The sequence below is a fragment of the Acartia tonsa genome, chromosome 3 (genome assembly GCF_053477335.1).
Source record: "Acartia tonsa isolate MP-2025a chromosome 3, ASM5347733v1, whole genome shotgun sequence".
In the NCBI taxonomy this organism is placed as follows: Eukaryota; Metazoa; Arthropoda; class Copepoda; order Calanoida; family Acartiidae; genus Acartia; species Acartia tonsa.
The window spans coordinates 3,550,475-3,567,782 of record NC_137262.1 but is presented as its reverse complement, the minus strand read 5'-3'; the positions used below and the strand labels follow the sequence as shown (position 1 = coordinate 3,567,782).

Here is a 17,308-nt window from a genome sequence, read left to right as displayed (position 1 = left end):
ATTAGACAATGAAAGGAAAGTCTAAAAATATTCTTTTTGATAATATTTTTGACACTGTTGTTTTTAAGAATAAGAAATGCATTAAGATACTTATAAATTTCATCTCATTGTATTGTTAAATTATTATATTATTACAAAATTTGTTTTCAAAATGTTTTAAAATAAAATCTACCACATTAACAAATATTCCATATAAAAAGTCATCCCTTTAAAAAATAAAAATTCTACATTCACTATAACTATTTAAGGAAAAAAGGACCTTTAATAAAGTTTGCTAAGTTAAAGGAACTAAAAATATTACTTTGGCTGTGTTAGATTCGGTAAATCTTTATGAAACAAGGATGACAGCATTCATAAGTAGCGAAGCAATAAATAATTCATGATGATCTAGTGATTTAAAGAGCATATTTTAAGAGGCCATAAATCAAGATTACAATAATATTAAAAAATCACTTGACTATCTACATAAAAAAAATCATTAGGTAGTCCATCTTGATTAGCAGCCAAGGACATAAGATTTTTCTCATAGCGGTGTTACTCTAGGCCTGATCCTTAAATGTTAGATAATTGATTTATAAATCTTTTTAAGATAAATATTTATTTCTTAAATTTCATACAATATATGAGATTACATAGGAATAATATATGATATTATGCAAAATTTCTTTCATTAACATAGCTTCAGATTCTCTTTTCAAATTTCAGTGCCAAAGGGCCATTTGTACTTCCGAGTCCTAAAACAATAAATGTTAGCAAATTTTCCTTTATATTTTGCTAGTGTCTACGCCCTAGAGGCCTCTAGTGGTGCTTAAGAGATGGGGGGGGGGGGGAGGAAGGTAAGTCATCCTTTTTCCACTTTGGTTTAAAAAAGAAAATTAAAAAATTTGGTGGGTTTTTTTTTGGGGGGGGGAGGGTAGATATTTTTTTCGTGGACGATATCTCTTTAGATATTGTTTGTTACGCTCTCTTAAAATAGTTATCAGTTTAGCGGTTAGCGAGATCTTAAGGTACAGACACAGACAGATATCCTGTTACAATAGTATATGGATTACCATTATAGCTGACTCCAAGTTCAGGCCCATCATAGGAAATTTTGTACTTCTGGATCAACTTGAACATAATCATATACAGTTCTAGCCTAGATAGAAACATAGATTGGTAAAATTGATATTCAAAGAAATATATATAAAAGTCTCCTCAATTAATTTTGGGATGTATGGTTACTTGAGTTCTATAAATGATTGAATAGGTGGATAGATAGTATTACATTTAGAAAAAAAAATTAAAAGTATTTTTTAACCCTTTACAGTCGGGCCCCTTGCCGCACCTTAATCGGTCAAGGGGGGGGGGGCGTTGAACGCCCCCCATTATTATCTCAGTTCCTATTAGAGCTAGAGGGCTAAATTTGTTTGTGCAAGTCCCCAGTTTGCTAATGAATTTCCGACCTTTTATAAGTCTAAGTCAATTTTCGCTTCCTTCACCCTTTTATTTAACAACCTTTGTTTTTAGGTCTTATTTTACTTAAAAATTTCAAACGGCTGTAATTTTCTTATTTTTGAAGCTAGAAGACCAGTTTTTTTCCAGAAAATGTTTATCTTTATGTAAATTTTACATTAGAAATATCAAAATATAAATTTCAGCGGCCGCAGCTGTACTTGGCAGCTGCCAGCCTCCGCAGTCGGCGGTCGGCGGATAAACGGCGGCGGATCTTTATGAAATTTTAATGCTTTATGTAGACATGTAAAAAAAGCTTAAGTTTAAAATTTGAAGTCTCTAAGTCAAAAATTGCGGCCACAGGAGCCTTTTAAAGATTTCTGGAGACCTGGAGGATCATGACCTGCAGGATCATACCTGGAACCTGAAAGTGACTTGAACACCTGTATTTAATATAAGGATGTACTACTAGAGGATATTTTAGTATTTGGTATGATAAAATGCTTTGTTTTAGTCAAAAAATATTTTGGCTCTTTACCTGGATGACCCTGCCAGGTTTGCTGGCATCCTGTGCCCGCCAGGATAGAGATATTCAAAAAATTTCAACTCTCAGTTATATGTCATACCCATACTTGAAAAGTCACGCAGTTTGGGCTCCTTACCTTTCACACACAGAAAATGAGATAGATAAAACCGGAGGGGGGGGCGCCCCCCCCCCCTCCCCGACCGTTAAGGGTTAATGTTATAGCATTATTAATAGACTAGTGGCTACGCCTCTAGCATCTTGGGGCTAGAAAAATAGTCTAAAGCCATCACAAGACCTATGTAAAGCTTGTCTAAAAAAGTGAACCCAATCGGCTTAGCGGATAGCAAAATCCATCGTTACAGGCAAAAAAACCCTGACTGCTTTATATTATAGACTAGCGGCTGCGCCTTTAGCATCTAGGGGCTCTATACCGAAGGAATATGGAAGGGCAGAAAAATAGCCTAAAACCATACCTACCCGGACTTGTTGTAAAAATAAAATAGCCTAAAACCATCACCCGAGACCTATGAATAGATTTACTGTAAAGAAGGACCACATCGGTTGCAGCGATTAGCGAGATCCTTCGCTACAGAAAAAAAAGCTTATTACTTTATATAATAAGATGGACAGATAAGTAGATGGACGAATAGATAGGTTAATACATTAAATATTAATTAATTCACATAAGAAGATTAGATTTCAAAATTTGCAATCTTCCGCCCCCCCCCCCTTCAACGATATATGAATTAGGGGAAATGCATTTTTGGCAACCATGCTTTCTATACCTGGCGAATCTCTGTCCAACACAGGCTCTTGGACCATGTCCGAATGGAATATTAGCAAAGGCATTGTTAGGCTTATCATGTTGAGGACATCCTGAAAAATATTTTTTTTGTGAAATAATATAATCTATAATACAAAGTAAAACGATGTTTGTTTGTCTGTCTGTCTGTTTGTTTGTAACGAAGGATCTCGCTAACCGCTGAACTGATCGGGTTCTCCTTTACAGGGTAGCTTCTCATAGGTCACTAGAAGGTTTATATCTATTTTTTTTTGGGGGGGACACCCCTAACTCCCCAAAAAATGAAAAATACCCCCCCCCCAAAAAAAAAAAATATTTTTTTATTTTCTTTAAAATCTAAAACACTAAAAATTAGTTTGATAAAACCTCTTTTGGCAAAGCCCCTAGAGGGGTGAAGCCGCTAGTTATTCTAAAAGTGGTAAGGTTTATAATTTAAAAGAAAAATTTTTAAAAAAAATTCCTAGGGGAAGGGGGGGAATTTTTTTTGGGGGGGGAGGTAGTCGACCCAACTATTTTAATTTTAGTTTTAAAAAGAAAAAAAAAATTATTTGGGGGGGGGGGGGGGGTATTTTCATTTTTGGGGGGGTTTTGGGTGTTCCACCCCCCAAGAAAATAGTTATAAACCTTCCCGGGACCTATGAGAAGCTACCCTGTAAAGGAGAACCCGATCGGTTCAGCGGTTAGCGAGATCCTTCGCTACAAACAAACACACAAACAAACAGACAGACATCGTTTTATTTTGTATTATAGATAGTCTTTTCTCTGAGTTTGTGTTTAGGAAAGAAAAACATGTGCTCAAAGCAAAAGATAAACCATAAAGACTGCAAAATGAAATCAAATGAAAGAATGAAATCTGTCTCTATTTACCTCTAATCCACCTCTCAGGCAGAAATTGGTCAGGATTCTTGAAATACTTTTCATCCGTTGACATAAGCATTCCAAGTCTGAAGATCAGAGTTCCCTTGGGTACTTGATATCCACTGAAATACAAGAAAAGAATTGACAGGTCTTAAAAAGGACGCCTGCAAGAAATACCACGCTTTAACTGCTGAAGGACTGCCACAAGTAGACCCAATACCCCAAATTAAAGCCTTCAGCTTCAATAACAAAAAAGTTCTAGGCATTTCAAAATAGCATTTTATGTACAATGAAACTTTTGAAAGATTTCCAATGCTTATAAAAGAAAAAACAATATTAAATTACGTCGCTTAGACACAAAATTATGACTTTATCTTTGTCAGAAACTTAGATTGCTGGTAACTGATTACTTTTTTTACAATAAAAACACCACATCTTATAGTCAAAATCCATGACAAAAATTCGATTTAAATTGCATTTTTAAACGAAAATCAAACGGAAACAAAGGGGGAAACTAAGACAAGCTCAGCTGTGATTGGTTGCTTAGCTGATTCAGCCTTTTGATTGGCTACAGTACACTCAGTACAACGCAAGTTAAACTTAATTTTTTTTTAATGATTTTGACTATAAAAATGGATATTTTTATTGTAAAAATATAATTAGTTACTGGTTGCCTAAATTTATGACAAAAATAAGATTATAATTTTGTTTCTAGGCCATGTAGTTTAATTTCAAAATTTCTAACATTAGCACTGTAATTCTTTTAAAATTTTCATTGTACATAAAATGTCATTTTAAAATGCCTAGAACTTTTTTGTTATAGAAGCTGAAGGCTTAAAATTTGGGTTATTGGGTCTACTTGTGGCAGTCTTTCAGCAGTTAAAGATGTGGTATTTCTTGCAGGCTTCCTTTAAAAGCTTTCTTGTTTATTTGCATATTGTGAGCATTTCATGATTTCCACTTTTGTCACTTCTGTGTATTAAATTTGTTTCAATAATCATTTTCTAATGCTAATGTAGAACACAATGTGCTCTTATGATTGAAAATCACTGCAGCCAATAAAACTGACCTTAAGACAATATCCTGTCCTGCGGCTCTTTCTGTCCCAATGGCTACTGGAGTCATTCTCTGACTTTCTTGTTGACAAGCCTTTAATTAAATACATTGTTATTAGGAAAAAACTCCAAGGTGATTGAGTAAAGTCAGCAAGTAAATGAAATGAATGCAATTATACAGTTCTTATTCATAGATTACTCAGGAATAGGTATAACCAACAAGCGAAAAAAATCTAAAATAATATTTGGGGGGCAAATGGAGAGGTCGTCAATTTTACGATGTGTTGCCCCCCAACGACAGCTGAAAAACACGTATAGGTTTCGTGATTTTTTCCGAATTAATTTCATTGTTGGTATAAGCTGTAGATTACTACTGTTTCTTCCTAAATTGTGTATTATATGATAACATTTACTATATGTAGGTCTAACACTTTTCTTTTTTAAAATCAAAAGGCCTTTCATCACTGAATTAAAAAAAGTGAATCAAAATAATAAGAAATAAAAAAACTTTATATTTCTTGATGTGATAAAGATAAGACTAAAAAGACTACACTACATATTTAGGATCTACTGCAGTTCATGATAAAATATTGCTGGTAACGAATATTGCAAAAAATCTATGAATTTTAAAGGCTGATAGCTGTCAAACGGCTGAACGTACAGATCATGCCCGCACACTGTTTTAAGCTGCATAAGAAGGGCTACAAATAATCTGGAATAGCCATAAATCAATAATGCATAATTATCTCGCAGTGCAGAGAAATGCGCGAAAAAGGCCAATTTTACGCGTTTTTTCTTCAGTGAAGCTTTCCCTGTGCATCATTGGATCTTAGCTATTCCAGATTATTTGTAGGCCTTCTTATATCGCTTAAAATGGTGTGCGGGTATGATCTATACGTTCAGCTGTTTGGCAGCTAGCAGCCTTTAAAATTCATAGATTTTTGGCAATATTCGTTACCAGCAATATTTTACCGAGAACTGCAGTAGATCCCATATTTATAATCAAGCGAACATAAATTTGAAAATGTTACCTTCAAATATCTCATTTGAGCCAGTGCATCTTCAGTCATCTTGCCATCTTTGCCAACAACCTAAAATATCCACAAAATTTATTCTATCCTACATGTTTGGGATATTTCTCAATCACATTTCTTTTTTTTTAAATTTTTCTTATCTTTCGTTTAGAATTTCATTCATTTCGCTAATGTTTGTTTAATAGGGAGTGTTGAACTATGACAAATGCTTGTGACAGGTCTAACAATCAAATTTTTAGTAGATTTCTTACATATTATGTATCTCATAAAGCAACAGAGACTTTAATCACCTTAACAATTTCGTCATACAGCTTCTCTTGTTTGTCTGGATTTGTTGCTAGATGGTACATTATGAAACCTGCAGTGTTGCCAGTTGTATCTATCCCAGCCAGTAGAGCATCATTAGCCATAACAACTGGAAGCTCAGAATCAGGTCCACAACGTTCAATCATTTTGGCCAAAATTGTTCCTGAATAAAATATCATTAATACTAATATTATGAAATAAAACTAAATAAGACACTAATTTTGTATAACAAATTTTTGTACCTTCAAGGGAACCATCCTTTTCATGCTTCTTAATTGCTTCATTAATCTTCTCCCTTAAAGTTAGGAATGTAGTGAGTTATTGTTTTTTTCTTTCCTATAATTGTTCTCTATAATAATTCAGATAGGAGAGTTTCTTACCTACTCATTATATACATATCAGCACTAAGTTGTACATACTCTTTAAACTTGGGAGCATAGGGAGCAAGTTTGGGTGGAATAGCAATAACATCCAACATAAGTTCAAAGAGTCTTGATACTTTTGTTATCATTTTTTTCCCATATTCTGATCCTAAACAAACATATAAACTATCAATGTTTTTTTTAATCAATATAAATATCAATCAATTAAAACATTCAATATCCAAATAGTGAACCTTGAAGAACTTCAAGCTTGTTGCCAATGAACATAACACCAATAGCATCCAAAGCAAACTCTTGGAGAGGTCTGTTTAAATCATCCACTTTTCTGTTTTCATCAAGCATACCTGAATTAATCTTTGCAAAGTTACAAATCTTCTAAGTTGTAATTTATAATAAAAGAAATGCCTCCACCCTCCCCCAACCTATTAAAACTTTTTACCCCAGGCCAAAAACGTCAAAAGAGATTACCTTCAAGCTTTACAACAAAATCCTCCATTAGTTCATCCATGTCATTGATGTAGAAAAGGGCACTTTTAGGTCTCATCATGTCCTAAAAATATCATCACTTATTCTAACAAATATACAATCCTAGGGGTGCAATTGGATTTTTCAGGGTGTTGTTGGCCTTGTTGAGAGGTTGTTAATGTACAGTAGTGCTAACAAGAACAATGAATTTCTATAGGCTAAACTTGCTTTCTCAGCTTCTACAATAAGTAACTACCAAATAACTAATTTGCCTGTCTGTCAATCAGGCCGTTATTTTGTACTATACCCACAGTTATGTATAAAAAGTTATGAAACAATGAATAATTAGCCATTCAAATTTTTCTGGATTTGGATACCTTTTAGGTTCACCTATACAACCCCCTCCCCTCTAAAAAAATGGTCCAGAATATGTTTATGCAAAATCACAAAAATTTAAATAAAGTTAACCTGTTGTACAAGAGATCTGGCTTCATGCCAATCTTTACCACCAGATAAAAGACCTATGGAGAAAATAATCCAATAAAAATATATTTATATTTCTTGACTTAATTGTAGTGATGTTTCACTTTTAACCTAATTTCTAATTATCCAATAATTGATATTCTAAAAATTAAAAGAATAGGACACATTATATCTAATAATAAAAGGGTAAAAATGATTGTATTTAAAATGGACATAATGACCTTCTAAAATGTTTAAAGAGTTGCTACACTTTAAAAATTGTACCTAACTGTTATAGGAATCATAAGACTTTTAGAAAACATAGAATTTAAGACCTGCAGTTGGATACAGATGGCCCAGAGGACCATTTCTTATTCTTTCAAAGAGTTCAAATGAAGGAATTCGTGGGTATTTGCCATCATTATTCAGTAGAGTTCGTCCATCATCAGCAACTGTTGTCATCACAATATCATGGCCAGGTAACCTGGAGTAATATATATAAAAAGACTAAATGAATAATCCCTTTGGACCAATAGGAACATGGTGTAGGAACATTCCGACCACTTTATCTATGTATTCATAAGGTTTGTCCATCATCAGCCACTGTTATCATCACAATATTGTTTTATTGTACAAGATTTTTGTTTTATTACTAGCTATTTTTTAAAGAACTGATACTTTTTCTGAAGAACTTAAGAAGCAGTTGAAGAAAATATTGATTTTCTTTAGATATCCTAGGAATTATGTTTGTTCTTTCAAAATTATATTTGATTACCCTAGTCTTTGAATAAGTTTCTTTTTCTCGCATTCCTTTTAAGCACATTTGTAGATTAAAAATTTCAGGTATCTAAAGGGATAAGACAATAGCCAATAAATTGAAAAACAAAAAATACCCCTGTTGTAGGTTCGAATACTAGTGTAATAAACAGCCAATGTCCTCTCCCTTCCTGGGAGCATCCATCTAAAAGTCCTGTACTACTTTTAAGTGTTTTACCTGATCTTAAAGATAGGACCCAGCTCATTAACATATCTCTTGTACATGGCGACAGCATTGATTCTGTTTTCCAGCTTCATAAACTCCAACATATTACCCAATATGGGCCATCCTAAAATATTTTTAAAAACTTACATATATGTTTAATTTGATTAATTATGCTCAAAGACGGGTGATTTCCCTAAAAGCGCATAGGGAGCGCAGTAACCCCAGCTCCTTGTTTTTAAAATAAATGAAAGGTTAGTTTTTTTTCTTTTTGTCTAGCCCCTTCAGGGCCTATACCTGCAGTGCCCTAATGCTATGGCCAACATAACTTAGCCCAACCTGAGGTAAAAACTTATGCACAAAATATTTTTCCTGTGAAGATTTGTTTGAATAAAACTTGCAACATTGCAATTAATAAATGCACGATAATGCCTGTTTTGCATACTTATTTATGATTGAAATAATATTTTCATATGTATCCTATAATAAAAAATCAAGATATTTAAGATTTTAAAAATTGCTGGTCAGAATTGGTTGTGCTTTTCATGTAAACTTTATAAATAAGTGCTTGGGGTGGTTTTAAGCTATTTTCCTTACACCTACCCCTCCCCCCGCCCTTTCCATAGAGGCTTTAGGCGAAGCAACTAGTATTGCATAATTTCATTTTTACCTTTAGGAGTAGGAATTTGAGAGAAAGGTTTAGCTCTGGCATATTCATCAACTTCAACAGCTGTGGCAGCATTCTCAAATAGTCCACTACTTGCAGTCACAGAACTTTGGTACCTAATAATATTATCTCCATCACTTTCGAGTAGTTTGAATATCAGTCTCTTTTACAGGGCTAATATAAAACTAGTTTTAGTAAAGAAGCTACTTTAGAAGTGTTTGTGTGTCTATTTCTTTAAATCTAGGATTCTGGATGTGTGTTGCTGGGATATGATGAGCCAGTTATGAGCGGAATATGTTGCCTAAATAAACCATTAAGGTTATGACTTCATTCAACTGTGTTAGTAAAGTAAAAATAATACAAAATAAGAACATTAAATTTAAGATTATTAAAATACCTTTGTATAAAGTTTCTATTCATATATTTTGTTTGTCCAAGCAAAGAACCAAACTTTGAACTGACCACCATATTTAGTTTTCTGTAATTATACGTATTATTTCACATGAAATTAAATTAACCAATCATTTGTAGAGATATTGAAAAAAATTAACAGATTTTAGTTGGAGTTTCTAAGCATTGCAGAGATGTAATATTAGTTACACACCTGAAGTGTCCACGCTTTTCAACCATTAATTTTTATCTAAAGAAGTTGTTATTTTCTTTTTGATCATTTATGGTGTAAATCAATTTATTGTCCATTATTTCACCTCTTAAGATTAGTGGATATGTAAGACTTTAACAAATCCTAACTTCTGGGCTAGCCTAAGAATTTTTTTTTGATTTGGCCATTTGTTCAAAAAACAAGGATGACAATGTCCATAAAAGCAAAGCTCTGAAACGGTAGGACAAAAGGGCATTTGTAGAGTGTCAGAACTGAATAATCAGAATATAAATGTAAAGAGTCAAAGCAAAAATGTAAGTAAATTTGTTGAAAAATTGCTTGATGCAGGATAATAATTTAGGACATACTTACATTTTTATGACTTGATTATAGAGTTGCTTCACTTATAATATTGTACTTTGTTGTCCCATGAATCAGTGTACCAAAAATCAGATCAATCAGATAATTAGATCATATAAAAATTTGTTGTTAAAAAAAGCAAAAAATCAACATGTTGAAAGTGGACGTACGGACATTCTGGTAACGATTATAGAGTTGCTACGCTTTCTAAATTGTACCTAACTACTACAGGGATCATTATGCAAAATGTGAAATCGATAAGACAATTCTAATGTGCCTAAATTAGACGGACGGACCGACCCTAATTATAGAAAAACTTCGCTTTTAAAAATCAAGTTATGCTGCATAGGTTTCTAACCAAAGGAAAGGGAGGATAATGGATCTTAAAATCTACATCCTTTCTTTTTTTCAATACCTAATTTTTCTAGAAGCAGCCAAAAATTACATACAAGATGATTTGTTAAAATCGGAGCTTTTCTATAATTAGGGTCGGTCCGTCCGTCCGTACGTCCGTCCAAGATAGATAGCTTTTATTCGTTAATTTAGGCATGTTAGAATTGTCCTATCGATTACAAACTTTGCATGATGATTCCTGTAGTAGGTAGTAGGTACGATATAGAAAGTGTAGCAGCTCAATAATAATTACCAGAATGTCCGTACGTCCATTTTAAACATGTTGATTTTTCTACTTTTTTAACAACAAATTTTTATGTGAACTAATTATCCTTTTGATCTAATTTTTGGTATATTGATTCCTGGGACAACAAAGAACAATATTATAAGCGAAGCAACTCTATAATCAAGTCCTAAAAATATAAGTATGTCCATAAACATTATCCTGTATCAAGCAGTTTTTCAACAAATTTACTTACAATTTTGCTTCGACTTTTTACATTTATATTCTGATTATTCAGTTCCTACACTATACAAGTGTTAATGTCCGTTTGTCCTACCGTTTCAGTGCTTCGCTTTTATGGATGTTGTCATCCTTGTTATAAGAATAATTAATCATTTATTGTCTTTCTCTTTATCCATGGATCTTATCCCATATCAAGGTTTCTACCCAGGGAGCTAGAGGGATAAGACAATCCTTATACTAAAGTAACAGGATGTTTGTCTGTGTGTCTGTACCAAAGGATCTCGCTACCCCCTGAACCGATCGGGTTCTTCTTAACAGGGTATATTCTCATAGGTCCCGGGAAGGTTTCTAACTATTTTGGGGGAGGATACCACCACCCTCCCAAGAGAAATCACAAAAAAATCAAAAAAAAATTAAGTTTCTTGATTTTAGAAAGAGCGTTCAACGCAAACATAAACGTCAAACGCAACATAGACATATTTTAAATATAAAAAAAACATTTAAAGTGCCACTAGTGGCCTCTAGGGGCGTAGCCGCTAGTGGCCGATAAATTGATATACCCTGCAATGAAAAGGATGACATATTAGTAAAACTTTGAGTACCAGTTAAATTTACTGTTCATTGACCCCACCATTTCTGGTTTCTACTTTTTCTTTGTCAAATTTGTAATTCACCATTTTAGAAAATTCTCAAACTGATTGGAAACAGGATAGGTCAATTGGAGACAAATTACTAACCCAAGAGAACCAAATTCTATCTGTGCTCTTTCATTTTGTCATAAGCTCAAAAACTCAAGTCTCTCATGGGATGTCCAATAGACGATAAATTAATGATCACCCTATTACTGATTTGAATATTTCTAAAAGTTTGACACAATATTGAAAAAAAACCTAAGATATGAAACAACCTAGAACTATTAAGTTTTTTCAGCTAACGAGTTAAAGAACGTGTTTTTATTTTGAGTGTCAGTACAATTACAAGTTTAAAAAGTACAATAGTTATTTATCGCATCATAGTATAGACAGCTTTCTTTTAAAAGATAAAATTTATGATTTTTATTTTGATATTCGTGGAAAATTGTTTAATACGATGCATTACATGATTTTTCAGTATGGCTAAGGACTGTTTCTAACCCAGCGGATATTAATCTATTTTAAAGCCATAATGGGAAAGATTTTCCTTATAATTTTAATCTTTATAACTGTAAGAAGCAAAACTAAGTGTTTGAAATACAATAAATAACAAATATTTTGGTTTAAGATTTTAAAGCTATAACATCACTATAGCAATTAAGTTCACATAACATTTTTAGTGTTAGATCGACTGTATAAAACTGGTAAGATGTATTCAACTACTACTTAAGCAGTTTTGAGAACAACAATGACCCGTAACAGTATTGTTAGAGTTTTAGAACTTTTGTACTTTGTACTTTTATGAATAATATCTGATGATATTGTTTAACTTTCTAATGTTGTAAAAATTATTGTAATATCGACTTTAGTCTATTGAGTTTTGTTATATACTAAAAAATGTACGTACTATAGATATGGTGTTTGTATATTTGTGGTGTGTGTGTGTGTGTTTGTTTGTAGGTGTGTATTTAAGTTTGTGCTTGGTTAGTCGCATTTGCCTTATAGGCCGAATCAGGCAGTGTACATTTATAGAATATTGTATACAAACGGAATTTAATTTGTACTTAGAGCATCTACGACCGAGTAGGTGCGTGGAGCACTTTGCTCAGATTGGACTTTTCAAGTCCATTTTTCTCGAAAATTGGACTTTTGAAAACCTTCAATGGACTTGAAAAAAAGCAACCTCCCGATGTTCAATGGACTTGAGAAAAATTTTCAAAATTTTCTCCCCCCTCCCCTTTTTTGCCCCTTTTCTTCCCAAAGTGACAAAATTGGACTTTTGTGCATGTAAAATGGACTTCACGCGACCTAAAAAATGGACTTGAGCAAAATTTTCATCTGAGCACAACTGCGTGGATGTAACATACCATAACAAAGAGAAGTGGCGTGCACAGGGTTTTGCTAGAATGGTGCGCAAGGAGCACCCGAAATTGACACCCCACCCTTTAACAAAAAATGAAGAGGATGTGAGCATTAAGGGGCGTAAAACAGAAAAAAAGAGGAGTATACTTTTATTGTCAGGGGGGTGAATACACCACCCTACATAATCATCTTACTCAAGAGTCAAACAAGAGCCCTCAAAGCTTAAAGATTTGTTTCACAAAATTTAATAGATGTGTGACTTTTAAAACTTTACTGTTTTATCGGGGTGTATCCTGGGGGGTGGGGGAGTTTGATGACCCTCATCAAGAAGGAGGGGGATGGTGTAGAGTAAAGTAATGGGGGTTTCCCCACTCAATTTTCCAGTGGGATGAATACCCCCTTTCTGCATGTAGTCCAAAACATTTGAAATTATAATATACTATATCATGAGCTTAATTAGCTTATATATGAATTTTTAAGGTTACCAAGAGAGGGAAGGCGCGCGGTGGGGATTAGTTGAGGGGCTCGTTGGTTGGTTGGTTAGTGCGCGAACTATTGATACAAATTAGTAAATTGATATGTGTGTTGACAATTTTTTGAGTTTGGCCCTTTCATTATATACATTGAACCCACCAGTATTTACAAGTTTTCTATATGGATTGCCTCAGATTAAACCAAGAACATAATGAGTTCAAAGTAATGAACTGAATTAGGGAAAATTGGCCAAGAAATACAGAATTGATATAGAGAGAGAAAAGAACGTAAGAAATAGAAAAAGGAAGAGAATATTCTAGTCCAAATGTGGTAGGGTGAGCAAGGTCTGATAGATTTTGCGTACTTAAATGGCGGCCGATTGAAAATGCAGATGATGATTCACATGTGGCTTTCTTAGAACTAAAGACATTTAGACGGACATTTCAAATTATAGACTAGCTTCGCTACTAAAAACTCAACTAGTGAATTTTATCACCTCAGATATAAATTGAGAATCAAGTTACCAGCGCTTGGAACCCAAAAAAACTCTGCTTTAATCCAGTCTTTGTCCCACTGTGTAACGTCACAGTAGATGTACAGACCAACAGAGGTAACTTGTAGTGAAGTTATGCTTCTACAAAGCCAAAAGGTTTAAATAGAATTTTACTTTCTATGCCATGAAATCTTATCAGAAAAAAATAAGTCATAAGGTTACAAGAATACGTGGTTATATTGACAGGTAAAAATTTCTCGTCAATTTAAGTTCCTTTAATAGACCTTATTTATTAGTCAGTCCGTTCATCCAGTAGGAGGGGAGGGGATGGGGTGAAAGGGTGGATAGGATGATCCTGTTTTTACCAGCTACAAGTTTCACATGGTAATCTGGTAAGATCCAAGTAATAATAAATTCATTTAAGAACTACAACAGTAGCAATTTCATGTAGAACCCAGAACCCATTTTATAGTTTAGATAATTTTAGGTTATGTTATCTATAATACAAAGTAGAACGATGTCTGTCTGTCTGTCCATCCGTCCGTCCTTCTGTCCCTTAAGATCTCGGTAACCACTGAACCGATCGGATTCTACTCTTTAGGGTATATACCTGTCCTGTGGTGGTTTTAAGCTATTTTCTTGGGGGTTGGGACAACCCCAACCCCCCCAAAAATAGAAAAATCCCCCCCAATTTATTTTTTAGTGGGGGTATCTCCAGAGGTACTTAATTTTTTTTCTTTAATTAACTTTTGGGGCAATGACCCTAGAGGCTAGGGGCGAAGCCGCTAGTATTGAGTACAAAGTAATCAAGCAGCAGGGTTTAGGTTAACTTAAAGAAAATTTATTTTTAAATTGTGTAAAAACAAGGATGACAACATCCATAAAAGCGAAGCACTGAAACGGTAGGACAAACGTACATTAACACTTGTATAGTATCTGAACTGAAAAATCGGAACATAAATGTATAAATGTCGAATCAAAATTGTAGGTAAATTTGTTGAAAAACTGCTTAAAATAGGATAATGTTTATGGACATACTTACATTTTTGGACTTGATTATAGAGTTGCTTCGCTTATAATATTGTTCTTTGTTGTCCCAGGAATCAATATACCAAAAATCAGATCAAACGGATAATTAAAACACTTGAAAATTTGTTGTTAAAAAAGTAGAAAAATCAACATGTTTAAAATGGACGTACGGACATTCTGGTAATGATTATAGAGTTGCTACGCTTTCTAACTCGTACCCAACTACTACAGGAATCATCATGCAAAGTTTGAAATCGATAGGACAATTCTAACATGCCTAAATTAACGAATAAAAGCTATCTATCTCGGACGGACGTACGGACGGACGGACGGACGTACGGACGGACGGACAGACCGACCCTAATTATAGAAAAGCTTCGCTTTTAAAAAGGGGGAGGGAAGTGTTCCTTATTCGCTAGGCACTTTGACCACATCATGTAAACGTCTATATCATAACCCAAAACAGCAGACTGACCGACGTTTTCATAGAATATCTCCGCAACTTGTACACTATTTTCTAAAAAAAATCTATAATTCTTGATCCTTTGTTATGTCTGTTGGCGGTCAGCTGAATTTTTGTTTCCGATTTTGTACATATCACCCACATCCTATCTCAATATTTACAACTAGCTAAAATAGCTTCAAACTTCAAAAATAAAATCAAAACTTGAAAAATTAAATTTTGAATGTATAATGTATAATAAGTCGTCTTATCATCTATTTTTGAATTAATGATGATGTAGCTAAAAAAAGCTTTTGCAATAGTTGGGTTATCTGTCGTACAACTTCGGAAATTAGGGAACAAATGGGACACCAATTTTCAGTAGGTCGTCTGTTGGGTAATCATTGAAAAAATGGATATACAATATACATGGATATTGTCGTCAATTTAGGTTGCTAACCTGGATAACATTTATTGGTCCATTTGTTTATTCAGTATGGGGGTAGTGGATGTGGAAAAGAGGGTGGAAGAGGGTATGTTATTTAAGCCAGCTATAAGTTTCATTTTATTAGAGTATATGATAGTTTTGTGTAATATCCAAGTAATAATAAATCTATTATTGAAAATGCATTTTAAATGTTCACTAAGTATTTTGACTAGGGATTTTCATCCGCAATTATTCGCCGTTTGTGAGATCTTTAAGAAAAAAACACATTTCTATTTTATGTCATAGAACGAAGATGATTAAAGTTCCTCAACAGATTATCACGTCATACGATAGAATAGTCAGGCCAGTATACACTGTAATTGACCAATGGTAAAATTTATGCTGGCCTCTCATTGGTTATTCTATCGTATGACGTCATAATCTGTGGAGGGACTCTTATCATCTTCCATAGAACTAGCAATGGCATCTGGGGGATACAGATAGCAGTAAAATCTAAAACTATCCCAAGATTTAAATTCAAAAATAAAATAGCTGACAATTAGAGTAAAACACTAGAAGGAGTAAGGGTTAAATAACTGTATCTCCTCATCGCAACCGCCTTGTGCAACCGTTCTATTGGGTCATTGAAAATCAACCAATGGTGTCGCTCATATTACCACAGCCAAGTAGCAGAAAATAATTTAGAAGCAGACGAAAGAGGTCTTTGAAAAATGAAGGGAGGTAGTTGTCTTTATATACATCAATACTATAGATTTGTTGCCTGACACCTTTCCGGAACCTAAATGATGTTTCCCTAAAATTCAGAACTCTGTCAGAAAGGCAGACAGACAGACAAAGTGAATTATAGAGTTGCTTCGCTACTAAAAACTTAATACATTATTACTACAAGTGGCTTCGATCCTAACCTCTAGGGGCTTCGAGATCTTAAGCTTCAAACGGACAGTTAGATATTTTCCTACTTATCATTGATCTACGTTTTATTGATGTTATAAAATATGGACGGCTGCTGAGCCCTGGCATGTTTACAACGTAATTTTTCCTTGTTATTTTAAGGATTAAATATATATGTATGTAGTACTCAGGTTATCATATACAAACTTGACGTGCAAAAAAAGATTTGGGAATAGTCCCTTTCGTAACATCGCCCCATATGAGGCGATTCGTCGTATTTTTAAAATGGCTTTTTATAGGTTATTTTAGGTTAGGTTAGGTTATATTTGGTTAGGTGATTGCCCCACAGGGTTAGGTAATTGGCACCGCAGGGTTAGAGCCCCCCGCAGGTGCTAGAAATAGGAGAAAAGATACTGTGAAAAATACGAAGAATCGCCCCATAAGGTGCGATGTTACGAAAGGGACTATACCCAAAGATTTATAGCTATCCTTTTATCAGTTACTAGCGGCTACGCCACTAGATGCCTCTAGGGGCAATTGAAGTGGTGATGGGTTGAATTTGACCCCACCTGTTTTAAAAGCGAAGCTTCTTTATAATTGGGTCGGTCTGGAACGGATAGCTTTTTACGTTAATTTAAGCATGTAAGAATTATCCTATCGATTTTAAACTTTGCATGGTGATTCCTGTAGTAGTTAGGTACGATTTAGAAAGCATAGCAACTCTTTAATCGTAACTAGAATGTCCG

General features: G+C 34.0%; 1 protein-coding gene across 1 annotated transcript; it reads right to left on the bottom strand.

The window, feature by feature from the left end:
- Nucleotides 1-581: 581 nt before the first annotated feature.
- On the bottom strand, nt 582-9,445 carry LOC145313068 (putative cytochrome P450 49a1). The gene is made up of 16 exons (XM_080152332.1): nt 9,369-9,445; nt 8,975-9,087; nt 8,320-8,431; nt 7,661-7,809; nt 7,332-7,384; nt 6,867-6,948; nt 6,632-6,742; nt 6,396-6,546; nt 6,258-6,310; nt 6,000-6,178; nt 5,707-5,766; nt 4,690-4,769; nt 3,630-3,742; nt 2,746-2,836; nt 1,053-1,138; nt 582-734 (listed from the first exon to the last, which is right to left on the bottom strand). The coding sequence occupies exons 1-16, from the start codon at nt 9,437-9,439 to the stop codon at nt 682-684; spliced, it is 1,557 nt and encodes a 518-aa protein (XP_080008458.1). The 5' UTR covers nt 9,440-9,445; the 3' UTR covers nt 582-681.
- Nucleotides 9,446-17,308: the final 7,863 nt, after the last annotated feature.

Coding starts and splice junctions, on each gene's coding strand:
- LOC145313068 (XM_080152332.1), bottom strand. CDS start 9,439: ATGGTGGTCAGTTCAAAGTTTGGTTCTTTGCTTGGACAAACAAAATAT. Junction 9,088..9,368: donor AATAGAAACTTTATACAAAG/GTATTTTAATAA, acceptor TAATATTATTAG/GTACCAAAGTTCTGTGACTG. Junction 3,743..4,689: donor GGACAGGATATTGTCTTAAG/GTCAGTTTTATT, acceptor CTTGTATTTCAG/TGGATATCAAGTACCCAAGG.